Source organism: Linepithema humile, chromosome 4 (assembly GCF_040581485.1).
Source record: "Linepithema humile isolate Giens D197 chromosome 4, Lhum_UNIL_v1.0, whole genome shotgun sequence".
Classification (NCBI taxonomy): Eukaryota; Metazoa; Arthropoda; class Insecta; order Hymenoptera; family Formicidae; genus Linepithema; species Linepithema humile.
Genome location: NC_090131.1, coordinates 20,404,549 through 20,422,290, shown reverse-complemented (window position 1 = coordinate 20,422,290; position 17,742 = coordinate 20,404,549). Strand labels below are relative to the sequence as shown.

The window sequence follows — 17,742 nt, the reverse complement described above, 5'->3', positions numbered from 1 at the left end:
CCAATAGGATCAGAGACAAACCGTAGAACAGGTCAACCAACTATGCCGATACTAAGAGTACATTCATACAAATTGCATAACTGCATATGTATAAAAAATAAACTACTTACATATCTCTAATTTAAAAATTAATAAAAAATTTACTTAAGGCATATCAATCGTTCCATTTTTTTATTATTCATAGAGATTCGATAGGTCAATTAATGCATGACTTGAGAATGGTCTAAATGCGAGTTTCCATGTGTATGAATTATCTAAAGACCCTAGGAATATCTTAACTTACCTTAATAATAAGAGTCTCTAGAGCTATCGAGAGACCACGCGACTGACTAACCTCAACGTGCAAGAAGACGAAGAGCAAAGCAGATGAAAGCAGAGTAGAGTGCGCCAGCGGTATCAGTGAGTCGCGGTTTCGTATTTCGTAATGTTCGTAAATATTTCCGCGAAACGAGGAAGACTCGATCACACGAATCCCACACAAACGGAACCTTGACTTTAGCACGCGTGTGATAAGACTGGCGCCGGTTATGTGCGCTTCCCCAAGAAAGCGATAAAATCGCTGCTGCCGCCGCCGTCGATCGCTATCACTTACCCGGCAACGAGAAATACAGAGATAGACAGAAAATAGGGTAGAGAGAAGATAGTCAAATGCAGATAAATGCGTGCGAGTGAAGTTACGAGATCAAAAGATCTTTTTTCGCGGAGCAAACTAAAGACGGTATGACATAATAAGATGAAAAAGTAATAACGAAATCATACGGACAATTCGAGATCGGAGTCAAACCATCTTGGCACTTTTACGCGAATCCGGTGAATCTTACGCAGGAATCGTATCAACGTTCTCGCGCTGATACCCTTCTTTACTCTTCCCCCTCTCAACTGACTTTGGTGTGTTACTTGACTGCTACGCCGTGGCCATTCAGCAGCCGTCGTGTTTAGTTTACGGTGGACGCGCGTTGAGTATCCGCAGTGAAAAGGACACACGCTCGAGTGCGTGGATACTAGTGTGATGTCTGACGCGCGCGCTCTTATTCATCTCCTTTTTCAGCAGCAGCGGCAACGACGTTTGCGATCGTGAAAGAATTTCGAAGATCCCTTGGTGATCCCTTCAACACGACGGTGGGTGAGTGTGGAGGGCGACGGGTGGCGACGACGACGGCGGCGGTGGTGGTGGCGGCACAAGGGGGGGAGATCTTCCGCCCCCTTTGCGAACCAAACGCCGGTAATGAGTGTTTACACCGCGAGCACGCCGACAGCGAGCACCGCGATATCGCCGGTGATAAGTACAACATTGACAGCGATATCAACGGCAACGACGACGACAACGACAACGACAGCTACGGCGGCTACGTCAACGACGACGGCGGCGGCGGCGGCGGCGGTGGCGGTGGCGGCACCGGTTGCAACGACGACGGCGACGTCGTCCACGGCGACCGCCGCATCGCCCGAAGCAGCGACTGACTGGATCGAATTTTGTGAGAGACACGCCCGCGCCTCGGCCTCCGATTTTGCTAAAGCGTTTTGCGCCTACGTCAGTCTGAACTTACCGGAGAGCGCTCGCGCTAATCTCTCGCATCGTGATTTCCTCAGGAAGTTTGTCGAAAGCTTCTGCGAGCATTTTGAGAGCGAATATCTACGCCAAGGCGTAAGGTATGTGTTTTGTGTGATCGTCATTATAGTGTGAAATCGTAGAAATAATTAATTTTTTATATTTCACGAAGTAAATATTTATTAAAAGTAATCTCTATGATCTATCATGTCATATTTGAGATGTTTGAGTGATAGACGTTACAGAAATTTTAAACTTGTACATAATTTTTATATGTTTAAAATATAATTAGTTTAATAGTTAAAGTCTTTGCAGATGTACATATTTGCATTTATTTGTTATAAATTTCATGAAAATGTTTAGAAATATCTTAATAGAAAATTATAAGTAATGCTAATTATTTAAATAGAAAATAAAGAATCAAAAGCATAAACTTTTTGTTTCACAAGAGATTTTTTATAATTTATTTTTATAAATTTTTTAATTTTAAATTCTATTTTTTTTTTATTGTAGTATGTTGATTTTATAATTTATTTACAATAGTAATATTGTTGCTTTTGTATTATAATTTTTTATATAAAAATTGCACTTTTATCTATGTGCTTTTCTTATATTTTTTAGATCACTGTCGTTGCACGATACTAGGAGTATAACATCCAATGAAAGAGATATAAATCTTACAAACCAAAACGCTACCAATGCACCAGTCCGTGCGTCATCACACGAGGAATTTAGTGATTACTCTGAACATGAAGGAGAGGCGGTATCGCCAAAACCTGCTCATAAACCTTTCTTCCGCAGATTATCTTTTAAGGGACTCAAAAAAGGCAAAGGTTTCTTCCACAAGCAACAGAGTGATGAGGTCGAATTATCTCACAGTGAACATCGTAAAGATAAACACTCCAAGGCTAAATTATCGAAAATCGTTGTGGAATGTAGAAAAGAGGGAATCGTAAATTCCTTGATGGGGGAAAATATAGACGGTACGCAGCAAAAATGGGAAAAATCGCGATTAGCCCTGATAAAAGCCATTGGTGGATACATGTTGGAGTTTTATTCTCCACCGAAAGCTGTAAAACCACGAAGTGGTGTCTTTTGCTCGGCGATAACGGAAGCAAGGGAAACCACGGCACTCGAAATGCCGGATCACGAGAATACATTCGTTCTAAAGACCCAAAACATGGAATTTGTCATAGAGGCACACGATTCGAACGATATGAAGTCGTGGCTGGCAACGATTAGATACTGCATGCGAACGGTACAACAAAGTTCCAGCGTTCCTGGTTCTGGGTTAGGTGATTCTTTAGGGGATTCTTTGGGCCACGGTTCATTGACTATCGGATCAGATAGTGATCGATTACGAGCCAATTCGGCGAGTAAGACTTTCCGATCTGCTAGTCATGAACATGGCGATGAGTCGCAGGTCAATCCACCAGAATTACCTCCGAGACTCCGTATGCGCAGCAGCAGTAATTTAGAATTATGTTCCTCTCAACAAGAAATCGAGCAAAGTAAGCAACGAATTCGTGCAAATTACTAGAATAATATTGTCCAACGAACAATCTAATCAAGTTATATATTTGTTTGTAGTTCCTACTAATGAAGGCGAGCTGGATTTATCGAGTAGTTTACGAGAATACCCATGGTTTCATGGTACCCTTCCTCGCTCAGATGCCGCGCAGCTTGTGTTACATAGCGCAGCTAATGGTCATGGTGTGTTCCTGGTTCGGCAAAGTGAAACCAGAAAAGGAGAATTTGTGTTAACTTTTAATTTCCAAGGAAGAGCAAAAGTAATTACAGATATTATTTCTAACGTTTTTTCTAATAAATGGTATTTAAATAATTTATATCATTACACGCATGTAATGTTCTTTATACTTTCTACTACAGCACTTACGGATGACGCTGAACGATCAGGGTCACTGCAGAGTCCAACACTTATGTTTTCCTGCGATATATGATATGCTTGAACACTTTCGTCAAAATGCGATACCTCTCGAGTCTGGTGGGACTGCGGATGTTACTTTAACAGAGTACGTAGTGGCGACGAACCATGCATCGCGATCAGGGCATCATAATGTGGCGAGTGCTACGAATGTGCAACAGTCGCAAGAGAGGAGACCTCCAGCAATCTTGGAGCCCAGAGAAGTAAGAGTCTGCAGTGGAAGTCTAACTCCTCTTGTGTGAGCGCGAGTGGCCAACACCCACAGTCTGAAGTCTAATCTACAGACAGTGAGTAGATAACCAGCTAAAGCGCCCGTATTAATCGTATGATTGATAATACAGAACAAATTTGCTTGGTATCTGCATTTCCGTAAACTTTCTGTGAATTTGATGAAAATTTGTGTAGATTGATATACAAAGTTAAATTATGGAATGTGATTTATTTATGTACTCTTCTTACGATGATCTAATATTTGTTATAATTTATTAAATATATGTTCAAAAAATATTACAAAAAAAAAAACAAAATTACATTATATTATTAAAATTCCTTATGTTAATTATTTTTTCTAATTTCCTTATATCCGAGATATGTTATAACATAGTTACATTTTTTATTTATTTATTATTTTATTAAACAACATGATTTGTTTAAACTTGTATATCATTCGTCTAAATATATAAAATTATCATCACGTGATGAAATTTTTGGAAATACAAATAACAAATATTTGAAACATATAATGTTAAAAAAAAAGAGAAAATGACCGTGGGACAAGGAACTCGCTTTTACTTGTAAAATACGTGTAAAAGCTTTTTCTTGAAATTTCTGGTTTGCTGGATAAGATTTATTTGTTTCAATTTTAAGTTTCAAGCAACATGGGAACGTCCAGAAATTCTTATAGTAACTATAGTAGCATCTTGATAATTTGAAAATTAAATCACTTAATTTGCAAATTATGAAGAATCTATGTAGACAACTTTATTAAATAAATAATATTAATAATAATATTAATAATATTATTAATAATTAATAATAATAATAATATTAATAATATTATTATTATTCTGGGCAAGAGATCCTGTTTGCTTACATTTTTGCACAGGCTGTTGGTAGAATCTACGTCAATATTTTTTAAGATAAATCTGTATACAAGCATTTACGGAAATTACAGATATATGTACAACTATAAACATATATAATTTATTATTTAATAATTTAATTATCAATAATAAACTCTAAACTCTTATATTGACAGACATCTTTCCGACATCCTGTGTACACTTTATACTAATGTTATAATCCAGAAACTTTAAGAGAAACTTCTGATAAAGTAATAAGATTAAAAATAAGAGAACTCACAAAATATTAATAAAATAGGTACGCACGTATGGTGGTTCTATAAGAACGCGTGTGGAATCATTGGAGAGACTAGTGCAACAAAGCATTATTGCGGAGCAACAGGCCACTGGCAGAGCGGTTCAGAACACTTACAGTTTTCTCTGACGTTGGATGCACGCTAATCCACTATCAGGCTACAATCCAGTTAGTCCGTCGGACTGAACACGAACAATATAATGAAGTAATCGAAAATTTTTATTTCCAGATTTGCGTCATGTTGTAAATTACTGTATGACAAAGCGCACTTTACTAGTACAAAGAGCTGCATTTTCTTCTTTTTTTCTTTTTAGATAACTATCTTCCAATCATTGACTCTTGCGTTCAGCATTCGACATTATATTTTTATGATTTAATAGCAACATGTTTGCATTGCATTTACATCGAATAATAAGAAATAGAATAGACTGCCGTACAAAACGAGCTTCAGTTAGCAATAATTATTTCATAATATTGTGCACAAATTATCCCATTTCCTGATAATGTCGCAGCATACTATGGAGTTTCTTTTGCACATGTATCTACGACTCATCCTTTTATCAAGATCAAATCGATGGCCTCCTCCTCTTTTCTTATCAAGAGAACGGATATATTTTAATGAGAAAATCTCTCCCCCATTTCGCTTCTAATTTATGGTGTATGTACTTATATAATGTTACATGCATACGACGTATATGCAAATGGGGAAATGGTAATTTCCGGAAATCACGAATATGCCATATATAGCAATCCCCATTCGCGTCCTTGAATCATCTTGAAGACTTAACAAGTACGCTAAAGTACTAAAATTTAATATTAGTAAGACCGCTTCGTTACAATTACAATTTGTTATATAAAATTGCATTTCAGCCACACTGTTGCTAGTCCCTGATGCTTTGTAGAACGTCAAATGTAATAGACATGTTTTTTGATCCTCGATAAGCATGAAATACGCCGCGATATGAATTATCCGTACTCGTCAGTGTGTAAATTTCCTATTTGTCGGATAAATAAAAAGAATCGAGAGAAAGAAGACAACTGTATTATGATCCTGCATAAGTCGAAGGGCAAAGTATTCTGGTACAGTAAGTATAATTCTAAATACTCCTGCAAAAAATAGCAGCACTGCATTCGATAAGTGTATCGAGAGGTATATTAACGAACTAAGTGTAATGATTAAGGACTATTATATTAATATTATAGAGCAATATGATTGACTGTAAATTAGATTATAGATAAATGTATGAATGAGTGATACGTGTAGAGAGCAATGATCGACAAAATATCCGATTTGTAGAATGTGCAAATCAAGTATTCTCAGTACGAGCTTAATGCTGTGATAAAATCTTTCATTTGCACAGACATTTAATAATTACCAGTTTATGTTCTTGAAATCATCAAATATAAAATGCAGGAAAAGTACAGAATTTATCACGTGTGTATATTTTACTCGCTTTCTGCCATCGAAAATTATATAAATGGAACTTCCATCATAATATACTAAAAAAAAAAAAGAAAACTATCATAGGAACGTTATAGCCAATCTAAAAAATCTGTATTGTGAATTCATCCTTTAGCCAAAATAATAGCAAGATCATACTGTAAGTAGAATGTAAGCTTGTTTTTCATGTACTCGCAGTTAAAACGACAGTCCTGAGATATGCAGAGTCTGACAATTAATAAGCAAACATGATACTTTTTTACCTTATGTTAAGATGCAAAAATGAAAATAAAAACTGAATTTCCTGAGTGGCTTGTTTAATACTACTTTCAATTACTTATAAATATTGTATACATATTTGTAGAATATTTATATCGTGTTTAATAAGCTGAACAATTATTAAAAAGTTTAATCATTTCTTATAAAAATATTTCTCTTGTTATAATTATTAATAATTCTTTATAAATATTTTTGTGCTTAAAATTGACTCTAAAATATTTTTAAGAATTTTTAATTTAAGAAATTTCAAAAATTTTAACTTTTGAAAAATGTAATCTATAAACAGTGTCAGTCAAATAATCAAATAAAAGACATGCCTTTTAAAACATGCACATATACGAGAAAAATAAATCTAAAATTGAAATATACATGAAATTATAACTAAGTGTTTTTTGAAACACTTAATTTTGACGATAATATATGCATTTAATGTGATTGAAAAATTAGTTAAAATTTTAACTATGATTTTCGAATGTTTGAAATTTTATATAAACAAATTGATCCAGCCTACTTTCCGTACATTGTACAATTTAAATTCCTGTCTTATCTTCCTTATCTTTATAAATCTCTTTAAACAGCAATCATTGTACACAAAATAATTCATCAATATCTTACCGTATAATATTAAACACATTGATACATAAATTAAATCTCTTCTCTGAGAAACGTTGTTGTGTTTATCAGATGAAAGTCATTAGTCACTCCGGCTAACATATGGTTACATGACTTTGAAATCAGAAACTGACAAAATTTGATAAATATAAACATTATCTTATTGTTAGTACATAAGAGATAAGACTTCTCTACACATTATTTGATAGGATCCTCCATCACTTGATCTGGAAATAACCCATCTGCCACGTCAAACTTCGAACGCGTATTGTCATTATGGCAGCTCAGGTAACGTCAAAATAATCTTTCTATTTTAAACAAATTTTAAGAAATAGAGAATGTTTAATAAATAGTCTATTTATAAGGTACACGAATTCAGTGTCGAAATGACATGCGAAGGTTGTTCGAATGCTGTAGAGAATGTGCTCAAGAAAAAAACAGGTATGTATAATACATGAAAATACTTTCAATAATTTTGTAACTACAAAAATCTTTTGGTACGTAACATTTCGTAAATAATATTTTATTAATACTTCTTGACGCCGTTATTTTCTTTGATAAAAATTGATCCAATGTATAAATTGAGGTTAAATATATCTTGATACATAAGAAAAAATCTAAATATTAAATATATAAAGAAATTAAGATATCAAATAAAATATACTTAAGAAAAGTATAACATAATATATAATTATAATTTTAATAAAAAAGATGCAAATATAATATTGCAACTTATGTTTAAACTTATATTTTAGTAACTATTTCAATATATTTTTAGCTATCGAGGACTTCAAGATTGACTTGCAAGGAAAGAAGGTATCTGTAACTACTGGACTCAGTTCAGATGAGATTTTGGAGACAATTAAAAAAACAGGAAAAACGTGCCAATATTTAAGGACACTAAAATGAAAACTTTTATGGTGTAATTATAACAGATGCTGTGTCTGTACTGTCAGATACATAATACATTTTTTCAAAATTGATAAAATTAATCATACTTTGTATCACATATTGTAATATGTGATATAATACATAATATAATCACATATTGTATACAAATGTAAAATATTTTTCTTTTTAGAACCTTAAATAATAAAATTATTTTTTTAAGTACATTTCATAAGTATCATGCATATTACAAACTAGATTTTGAATTTATAACAGTGTTGAATTTTTTTTTGTCTACAATAAATCATAAAATTTATCAAGCTGCGGTAATCTTTATAATATATATTACATATATTTATAATATATATTACAAATTCTACTCACGTCAATTCTGCTCGGAAAGTATAAATTATTTGTCAAGATGGCACACACAAACACACAGGTATATTATTTCATTAATTAATCATTAATATCTAATGACAAAGATAAAATATATAAGATAATATAAATTCATTTTTTAAGTTCCTCCTCTAATACTGTCAAACGTTGCTCTAATATGTTAACAGTGTCATATAATGATTGGACTTGATCACGAAGTGCTTCTACTGCTTTAACGGACTGACTAGACGAATACATACATAGCAATGTATCATCTTGTGAAACTGGGATGTTTATTACACGACCTTTTTCAGAAGATATAGTATTCTTCAAGTTGATCACTTCGATCTTTCTGCTTATACTTTTTGTTGGCATCTCAGCTATGGGTCCTTTACAATAACTTCTGTTTGATTCTAAATCCAACATTTCTAATGCATCTAATATATCCTGAAATATAATATCTTAAAAATGAATCTAATATAATTTAACAAATAGCACTTCGTTTTTTCTATAATATTATTGTTACTTTCTATAACTTAAGGCACTATATTCACATCAGTTTATTACTGTTTCTTGATTCTGCTCCTCTTGCATATCTTCATGTTTGTCACTGTTTGTAGATGACTTTCTATCTTCACTGTCAGACTCCTGTTTGCTACCAGAAGGTATTGATTGTTCAGGGACCTTTCTTAAGGATTTAAAGTATCTGTCATTTTTACAAAAATTAGACTTCCACATTAACACTTGTCGATCCGCGCTGCCAGAAGCAAAAAAGTCACCATCTTGTGAAAACGTTATCGATGTTACGCTATCAGCATGTCCCTTTAGAGTATATATTGGTCGACCTTCTAATAGATCTAAAACCTATTAGACATTTCTTAGTATCAATAGATACAAAAATAGTTTATTGAAATATTTAGAGTTATGAATTCAAAAAAATACCTTTATTGTAGAATCATTGGAAGCTGTCAACATGAAGCTACCCTTTGGGTGGAATTTGATCATGTTTACAGGTCCTTTGTGAGCAGCATAATGCTGATACAAAGAGCCTGTTCTTAAGTCATATAATTTAATACATGCACCCATGTTTGCTGAACCAATAGCTGCACCGCTTGGATGAAACTCCACATATGTAGCACATGCTAATTAATTAAAATATTATTCTAAATGTTCTTAATTTTACTCAATATACTTTAGATAATAATAGATATACTTAACAAACCTTTTATCTCATTAAAGGTTTTAACACATTTTCCACTAATGATATCCCATATTTTTATTGTCTTATCATCACTGCAGGATGTTATCAATCTACCATCGGGAGAAAATTTAGCGCATCGAACCCAATTTGTATGCCCACTAAATGACATAAGAAATCTTCTCTGACATACCATCCATAGCTTTATACTTTTGTCATCTGATGCAGTAAGTAACTAAACATATTGAACAATTTCAATTATTTATAAAGACACTTAAATTGATTAATAATTGATTAAAACAAAAGTTACCTTTTCTCCATCTGGACTAAATTGCACTGACCTTACAGCTGAACTGTGAGCTTTAAAGTCTAGTGATTGTCCTGTAACTTTAGGAACCCAAACTCTCACAGATCGGTCCTTGGAAGCACTGGCTATAACTTCTCCAGATGGTGCATAGCACACATCCAAAATACCATCTTTATGAGCTATAAATCTGTAAGCTCTCACTAATTCTGACAAATTCCATACCAATAATGTTTTATCCAGACTACTTGACACGAGTTGAGTAGCATTTGGATGAAAGCACAAAGCAGTAATTCCATCTTTATGACCTTTAAAATGTCTCTCAAATGTAGGATCGCAGGCAGTCTCTACCATTGCTCCTAGCAAAATAATTATCACAGTGTAATTATCATAGTAGTATGGATATACAGCTAACAATACTAGTTTACTAGATGTGATTAATATTTTTAATAACATTTTTTAATTTTAAATAATCTGTGTACAGATAATTGAAGGATAATTTCTAAAATAATTATTATACATACAAAATATTTTGACATAAATTTATATGATGCGTCTAAACGTCATTATACTCGGCATTTGACGGTTTACTTTCTATACAAAAACAGTATGCGACATGGGATGTTTAATTCGAACAGATGTCAACTACTCTGGTCAATGAAGTCTAAAAGAAATAAATTTAAGAAACGACTAAAATAATTCCACATGACAAAATTTCAATACGTAATTATTTGAGTAATATGTAAGTTTTTTAACGACGATGAGATATTTTATTAAAACCTGCTTAATTTTACAGTTTTTAAACTGATAGCCTTATGTAGGATTCATACTGCGTCATATAAAATGATGATATCCAATAAAAAGTTGTTATGTCTAGTGCTATAATAGTGCTTAGAAAATGAATTTTTCTATTGGATATCGGATGTCGTATGTCAGATTACGAAAACGGTGTAAATCTTCCATTATGCTCTTCCATTGAAAATAGCATTTTCTAATTAATCATTATTCCAGATCTATCAATTATTATTCTATGGTCGGAACTGCATCCACAATCGTCACGCTCGGTCACGTTCGGCTCGCGCGAATCTACTTGTTGCACGTTCATTCGTGTACGTACGTTGCATTTTGTGGAGATCATTGAAAAAGTAGCGCACCGTCGAAGATACGCACCGATAAAAAAAATGGCGAATTACCATAAGCCGGAATCAAAAACCATCCAAGAATTGCGGGATATCGCAAACAAGTTGAGAATTCACTCTATCGAAGCCACGCAGGCCAGCAAATCCGGGTAAGCTCTTCTCCGCTGCTATCAATCGAACGATAATGAATGCGGTTACTTAATAACTGCAACCGGCACAGTAATATCCTTGTCGGTCGGATGATGATAAGCGAAAACGTGTCGTATGATTATGCGATAATGATGTAATTATAGGTTCGGAAATTTGGGGATGTATAAAAAATGCTATTGGTCAAGATAATCATTGCGTTTTGTTGGAATGTTATGACTGGCTGTGATATATTACGCTTTTTGCACGCTAATAAATAGAATCATAAATTAAAGATTTATGTCTTGAAAGAAATAGACGTCTTTACATACTTGATCTATATATATATTTCTGCAATTCTTGATAAGAGCATCATGCCAGTTACGTATAATGTAACTGAGATATTCATAATTAGTTATTAGAGGTCAAAATACCGCGAAAGTTATGCTAACTACAAAATGCTAATCAGCATTTAACGAATATCCGATCTCTGACATCATTGATTTTGTACTTATCATTTTTCCATATTCCATATTTATGTTATTCTGATCTCTAAAAATATTTTATTATTTAAATGTAAAATAAGATAAAAGCGGATGAAAGAAGTTTCCAAGAAAATAATTTTAGAATAAACATAAAATTGATTTAATTTCAGTTTATTTAGCTTGGATTTTTATCTTGTAGTCATGCAAAAAACATTTTTTTTACCGAGATAAAAAATACTTGTTTCAATTAACGATTTAATTATTTCGAACAAACTATTATATAATATAACATTTTATTACTTGTGTATGAAATTTATACTATATATTTCACCAACCCAATTAAAATTTATTTGATTTTTTTTATCATTGTGGAATGCACCGACCGTAATCTAATTTCAAAAATCGCTAGCTCATTAGTTCTTTCAACATGAGAACTGTTAGCATTTTCTCACGCATTGTGACTAGCGTTTTTGGTATCTTAATTTCGCTAGCCAATGTGTGATACACCTAATACAAATTTTATAAAAACGTTCTAAAATAAATATAAAATAATTTTAATTATATGTAATTATTTATTGCACAATTCTATTTAATGAACATTTCTAATCGTAAACTTAATGATACAAATCATTCGATTATGCAATAACAGAAAAAATATTCCACATGTATCATAAAGAATATAAAGAATCACGTTCATTTTACGGTATTTTTTTCTTTTGTACACGATTGTAGAAGATTGTGTAAAGATACACACAAAAAGAAGTGAAGGAATTATGCGCTTGTATTACGCCGAGGTCACGCGATAGAAGGAATATGGTAATAGCAGTATACTATGTTTGCTGGCAAATTAAAATTTGAACAACGAATATCTTGATAAAAATAAATTGCACAAATTGTAGTATATAGCACAAGATTTATTAAGATAATCTTAATTACAAAAAGTGTATAAAATAGATAATTATATTCTCATAATTCTTAGAAAAGTAAAAAACCGTTAACAAAGTAATACATTCACTAAACTTTTTTTCACGGATAGAACACATAATAAAAATTTGCTTATATAAAATGTATCTACCTAAATTACAAACTTAATATGCAGTAATTTGCGACAAACATTATAAAGACTCCATCGTGATGTAAAATCGTTTTACATGTTTTATTGATCGATTCCAAAGTGCAACTGGTAAAAATAAAATGACAAAATCTTTATTTTTGCACGTTCGCAGTTTACATTTCCAAGTCACGAAATATTGAAACAATCAAAAGAGTAAAAATACAATAGAAAAATGCAAAGATAAATATAATTAATTACAAGCAATGTAAGGGCATTAAAGTATCAATTAAAAATTACAAGAAATATTTATTTTAGTGGAAACTGGTATGTTGAAACATTAAATTTGATAAAAAGAAATTGCTCAATGTGAAAGGGCTCTTATCAATTTTTCGCGTTGTATGCAAGTCGCATGTATTTTATGTTTCGGGACACCCTATATAGTCGACGTCATGTAACGAGCCGAAGAGGTAGGGAGATATTCGCACAGTCAATTCATTTGCCGGGACTCTTCTCGCCAGCAGTCGCGATCGAACGCTCATTGTCCCGACGCCACGACGCAGATTTTAAGACCCACGTGTAATTTAATTCACAATGGTACGAGATACGAACATGGAAAAACTCCAAGATCTCGCTAATAAGCTGCGTATCGAGTGCATACAAGCAACTGAAGCATCAAAAAGCGGGTATGACAAAAATATTACAAACTATTTCTATAACAAATTAACGTTCTTATATATATAATTAATTCTTTTTACAAACATCAATTACAAACGATACACCACCTTTCTATAAACATCAGACCTCTCAAACGAGACATATTATCTTTAATATTTTATAACAAGTAGTTAAGCTCCGTTAGACAAGTTATACAAGATTTAACATCATTATTCTCTCAATGATAGATTTCCTAATTAATTTGAAGTTAATTTTCATTCAAGAACAAGTTGTAAGATTCAATACATGATATGCAACAACATGTTTTATTTGTATACATCTATGTGATAAATTATTATAATTTCTTAATATAAAGATCTAAAAATGTCCAAGAGAAATTATTTATAAGACGTCTTCAATCATATTTAAAGAAAATTTTGCAGAGTAAGGTAAGAGAGAAAATAGATTTTGTAACATATTTTATAAGAGTTTATCATTCCTGGATATCAGAATGACCTCCATTAAGGTCATATATATATATACACGAAGATTGATACTCTGACGATGGTAGATGCTTTATCCATACTTTGACCTTGCAACGATAGCAAATAATTTTAGAAAAACAGATATCGTTCGATTATGTGAACGGACTTATCATTAACACGAAACAGTTTTAAAAAAAATTAAATATTTTTATTAATCGGCATCGAAATTGAATTATTAATTATATGTTTATTTAATTCTACATTTATTTCTATTTTGTTTTGTTCTAGGCATCCAACATCATGTTCGTCGATGGCAGAAATTATGTCTGTTCTTTTTTTCCATACAATGCGTTACAAGGTATCAACACCGCGCGATCCAAACAATGATAGATTTGTCCTCAGCAAAGGCCATGCGGCTCCAATTCTTTATGCAGGTAAATTTATTGCCGATAAATAATTATATTGTTTTATTAAAGTCATCAGTTTGGTATTATTGATAAATACAGTGTTATTAATTAAACATTTTAATATAATTTAATCGTATTAATGTAATTGATTTAATCATTTTATAATTATGTAGTGTAATTTGTTGTTTAATCGAATATTTATTAATACTCACCACATACTTATAGAAAAATAAATTTATGCATTTCAAATCATATTTTACTTTTGTAGCATGGGCAGAAGCAGGCTTGTTTCCAGCTAACGAATTATTGAACTTGAGAAAGTTTGATAGCGATTTGGAGGGTCATCCTACGCCAAGACTCAATTTTGTGGACGTAGGAACTGGTTCACTAGGACAAGGCCTTTCCATTGCCGCTGGCATGGCTTATGTCGGAAAGAATTACGATAAAGCCAGTTATCGGTATGTTATTTAATATTAACAACTAATGGTTTCTATTATTAAATAATAGAATCTGCCTTCATATTCAAACATATTTCTGCTTGCATAATAATGTAATGATAATATATATTTATCTATCTTTTAGTGTATATTGTTTGATTGGTGATGGAGAAGCGGCAGAAGGTTCCATTTGGGAAGCTCTCCATTTTTCATCCTACTATAAGTTGGATAATCTCTGTGCCATATTTGACATCAATCGTCTTGGACAAAGCGAGCCGACCTCACTGCAACATAATATGGAAGTTTATCGCAAAAGACTAGAGGCCTTTGGTTTCAATGCTTTAGTTGTAGATGGTCATGATGTTGAAGAATTGGCAAAAGTAAGTTTTATTATTATATTAAGCAAGCTAAAGATAGACATTAACGAAATTTTATTTTTAAGGCCTTCCATGAAGCACAAAATACGAAAGGACGTCCCACTGCCATTTTAGCTAAGACTTTTAAGGGCAAAAACTTCCCTGAAGTCGAAGATCTAGAAAATTGGCATGGCAAGCCTTTGGGTAATAAGGCAAATGAAGTTATCCAGGTATCTTATAACTAACATTAATATAATATTAATTATTAATAATCCATTTAATTATTATTGTGCGTATCTTAGTGTTTAATCCATTAATTGTAATATTTATTTATAATTTACAGCATCTGCGAGGACTTTTGAAAAATTCCGGTCCTCTTGGATTACACCCACAAAAGCCACTTGTAGAAGATGCTCCTCTTGTAGATATCAGCAACGTTAAATTAGCTTCACCTCCAAATTACAAGCTAGGTGAAGAAGTAGCCACCAGATTGGCGTATGGCACAGCTCTTGCGAAGGTTTGTATATCTTTAGCACTATAAATGTTTATGAAATACATTTTTTAAATTGTATCTTTTATTGTGATGTCACAGTTGGCGAAGAATCATCCTCGTGTCATAGCTCTTGACGGTGATACAAAGAATTCTACTTATGCTGATAAGATAAAAGCAGTTGATCCAGCTAGATTTATCGAAGGATTTATTGCTGAACAAAATGTTGTGGGTGTTGCGATTGGTACCGCTTGTAGAGACCGTGCTGTCGCATTCGTGTCCGCTTTTGCGACATTCTTCACGCGTGCCTTTGATCAGGTAAAGCGCAAATCAGTTATGAAAATTTACGCATGATAATGAAAGAATAGATTTTAATGCATTGTTAATTTTCGATACAGATTCGTATGGGTGCGATATCTCAGACAAATGTAAATTTTGTTGGTTCGCATTGCGGCGTGTCTATTGGTGAAGACGGTCCTTCGCAGATGGGTTTGGAAGACATCGCGATGTTCCGCACGGTACCAGGTTCCACTATCTTTTATCCCAGCGACGCTGTGTCAACGGAGCGCGCCGTAGAATTAGCAGCAAATACCAAAGGCATTTGCTTCATTCGCACTTCTCGTCCTGCTACGGCGGTTTTGTACAACAATAATGAGCCGCTGGAAATTGGTAAAGCCAAGGTGGTCAAATCATCCCCGAAAGATCAAGTACTTGTGATCGGCGCTGGTGTAACATTACATGAGGCGATTAAGGCGGCCGATGAATTGGCCAAGGCTGGACTATTTATTCGCGTGATTGATCCATTCACGATCAAACCCATTGATGCGCAAACAATTATAAAGAATGCCAAGGAAGTTGGCGGCAAAATTATCACTGTTGAAGATCATTATCCGCAAGGTGGTCTGGGAGAAGCGGTTCAATCCGCAGTTAGTTTGGAGAAAAACATAATAGTGAAGAAACTGGCTGTACAAGATATACCGCGTTCTGGACCGCCTACGGTGCTTCTCAACAATTACGGCATTAGTGCCCGTAATATCGTCACGGCAATACAGGAGATTTTAAAATATTAGCCATTATGATTAGAGATCATGCTGGTGAGATCAACGAAGAGCTGCCTATGTACAAATAACAAATCTACCTATTTTTTCAAAGCACAAATCTCGACGAAGTATACGTGATGAAACATTCCATCTTTAAAGCGCCTATAAAACTATAAAGTAGATTAAAATTCATATAATTTTGACAGAATTCAATTTTTGATGTTTAAAGGTATATGAAAATCTATATTCAAATTACAATTTAACGACTTAATTATCTTCAAACTTCTGTCTTTTGAAATGCCTAACAATAGTTAGATAGGCATTTATCTAAGCAAAAATGACGTTTATTTTTTGAAAAGTATCTTTACATGTAAAATTTATACAGGAGTAAATTTGTGAACAAGTTTATACATTTTTATGATATAAGGAAGGAATTTATTCCTTAAGAAAATTTTATATTCGATATATTTGACGTTTTATATTAAAAATATATTTGTTTTTGTTGCACAAAATGAAAGAATAAAATATCAAAATTATTAGATTATTATAAAACATCCAGTAAAAATAGGAGAAAATTGATTCTATTTTGCCATTGAGCAGTCTATTCCATTCTTTTAGATTTATAAATTATTTATGAAAAGATTATAAAAAATTTGTTATTCTATCAATGTTATATTTTTATGAAATAATTCTTTATTTATGTGCAACAAAAATTTTGATATCAAAAGAAAATTAATATATTCATGAAATTTAAAACATGTATGTTAGGTGTATTATTTTTTTGTAAGGATATAGATTTATTTTGCTGATATATGTGTGTCAAAGAACTAAGGAGCGGTATTTTTGTTTGGTATTTTTACAGTTTCTTACAGCACAACTTTTTTGAACGGAATTTATATATTTCAATAAAAAATGGGCAAATATTTTCAGAGTATTTAGATTAAGATTATTTTTGGCCAACCATTAAACAAATAAAAAAATCTTATTAATATATTAATCCTGCAGCTTTTAATATATGAACGGATCATATTTGGCTATAATGTATATCTTTATTGAAAGTATAATTTTTTGCGTTTTAATTTTATCAAAGCAATTTTG

The 17,742-nt window shown here is 32.6% G+C and overlaps 4 protein-coding genes across 7 annotated transcripts; 3 read left to right on the top strand and 1 right to left on the bottom strand.

Moving 5' to 3' along the window:
- Positions 1 to 317: 317 nt before the first annotated feature.
- LOC105672917 (SH2B adapter-like protein Lnk) lies at positions 318 to 6,620 on the top strand. 3 transcript variants are annotated; one of them, XR_001100893.2, is made up of 6 exons: positions 318 to 1,650; positions 2,171 to 3,060; positions 3,140 to 3,339; positions 3,440 to 3,697; positions 4,875 to 5,076; positions 5,186 to 6,620. XR_001100893.2 is itself a non-coding variant. In XM_012368189.2 (5 exons), the coding sequence occupies exons 1-5, from the start codon at positions 1,226 to 1,228 to the stop codon at positions 4,998 to 5,000; spliced, it is 1,899 nt and encodes a 632-aa protein (XP_012223612.1). In that variant the 5' UTR covers positions 319 to 1,225; the 3' UTR covers positions 5,001 to 6,620. The 3 variants fall into 3 exon arrangements, 2 of the variants coding, with proteins under 2 accessions (XP_012223612.1, XP_012223613.1); XM_012368189.2 differs by having other exon boundaries at positions 319 to 1,650; positions 4,875 to 6,620; XM_012368190.2 differs by having other exon boundaries at positions 319 to 1,650; positions 3,440 to 3,781; positions 4,875 to 6,620.
- Positions 6,621 to 7,250: 630 nt separating this feature from the next.
- Atox1 (Antioxidant 1 copper chaperone) lies at positions 7,251 to 8,318 on the top strand. Its single transcript, XM_012368202.2, has 3 exons — positions 7,251 to 7,491; positions 7,569 to 7,644; positions 7,982 to 8,318. Exons 1-3 carry the CDS (start codon positions 7,480 to 7,482, stop codon positions 8,110 to 8,112), a joined length of 219 nt encoding a protein of 72 aa, XP_012223625.2. The 5' UTR covers positions 7,251 to 7,479; the 3' UTR covers positions 8,113 to 8,318.
- LOC105672924 (Proteome of centrioles 1) lies at positions 8,199 to 10,648 on the bottom strand. Its single transcript, XM_012368201.2, has 6 exons — positions 10,496 to 10,648; positions 9,978 to 10,330; positions 9,692 to 9,902; positions 9,412 to 9,611; positions 9,037 to 9,333; positions 8,199 to 8,916 (listed from the first exon to the last, which is right to left on the bottom strand). Exons 2-6 carry the CDS (start codon positions 10,323 to 10,325, stop codon positions 8,602 to 8,604), a joined length of 1,371 nt encoding a protein of 456 aa, XP_012223624.1. The 5' UTR covers positions 10,326 to 10,330; positions 10,496 to 10,648; the 3' UTR covers positions 8,199 to 8,601.
- Positions 10,649 to 11,010: 362 nt separating this feature from the next.
- On the top strand, positions 11,011 to 17,578 carry LOC105672920 (transketolase-like protein 2). Of its 2 annotated transcripts, XM_012368196.2 has the most exons (9): positions 11,017 to 11,259; positions 13,217 to 13,458; positions 14,203 to 14,348; positions 14,590 to 14,779; positions 14,904 to 15,138; positions 15,201 to 15,344; positions 15,458 to 15,631; positions 15,707 to 15,922; positions 16,003 to 17,578. In XM_012368196.2, the coding sequence occupies exons 2-9, from the start codon at positions 13,367 to 13,369 to the stop codon at positions 16,672 to 16,674; spliced, it is 1,869 nt and encodes a 622-aa protein (XP_012223619.2). In that variant the 5' UTR covers positions 11,017 to 11,259; positions 13,217 to 13,366; the 3' UTR covers positions 16,675 to 17,578. The 2 variants fall into 2 exon arrangements, with proteins under 2 accessions (XP_012223618.2, XP_012223619.2); XM_012368195.2 differs by lacking the exon at positions 13,217 to 13,458 and having other exon boundaries at positions 11,011 to 11,259.
- The last annotated feature ends 164 nt before the right edge of the window (positions 17,579 to 17,742 follow it).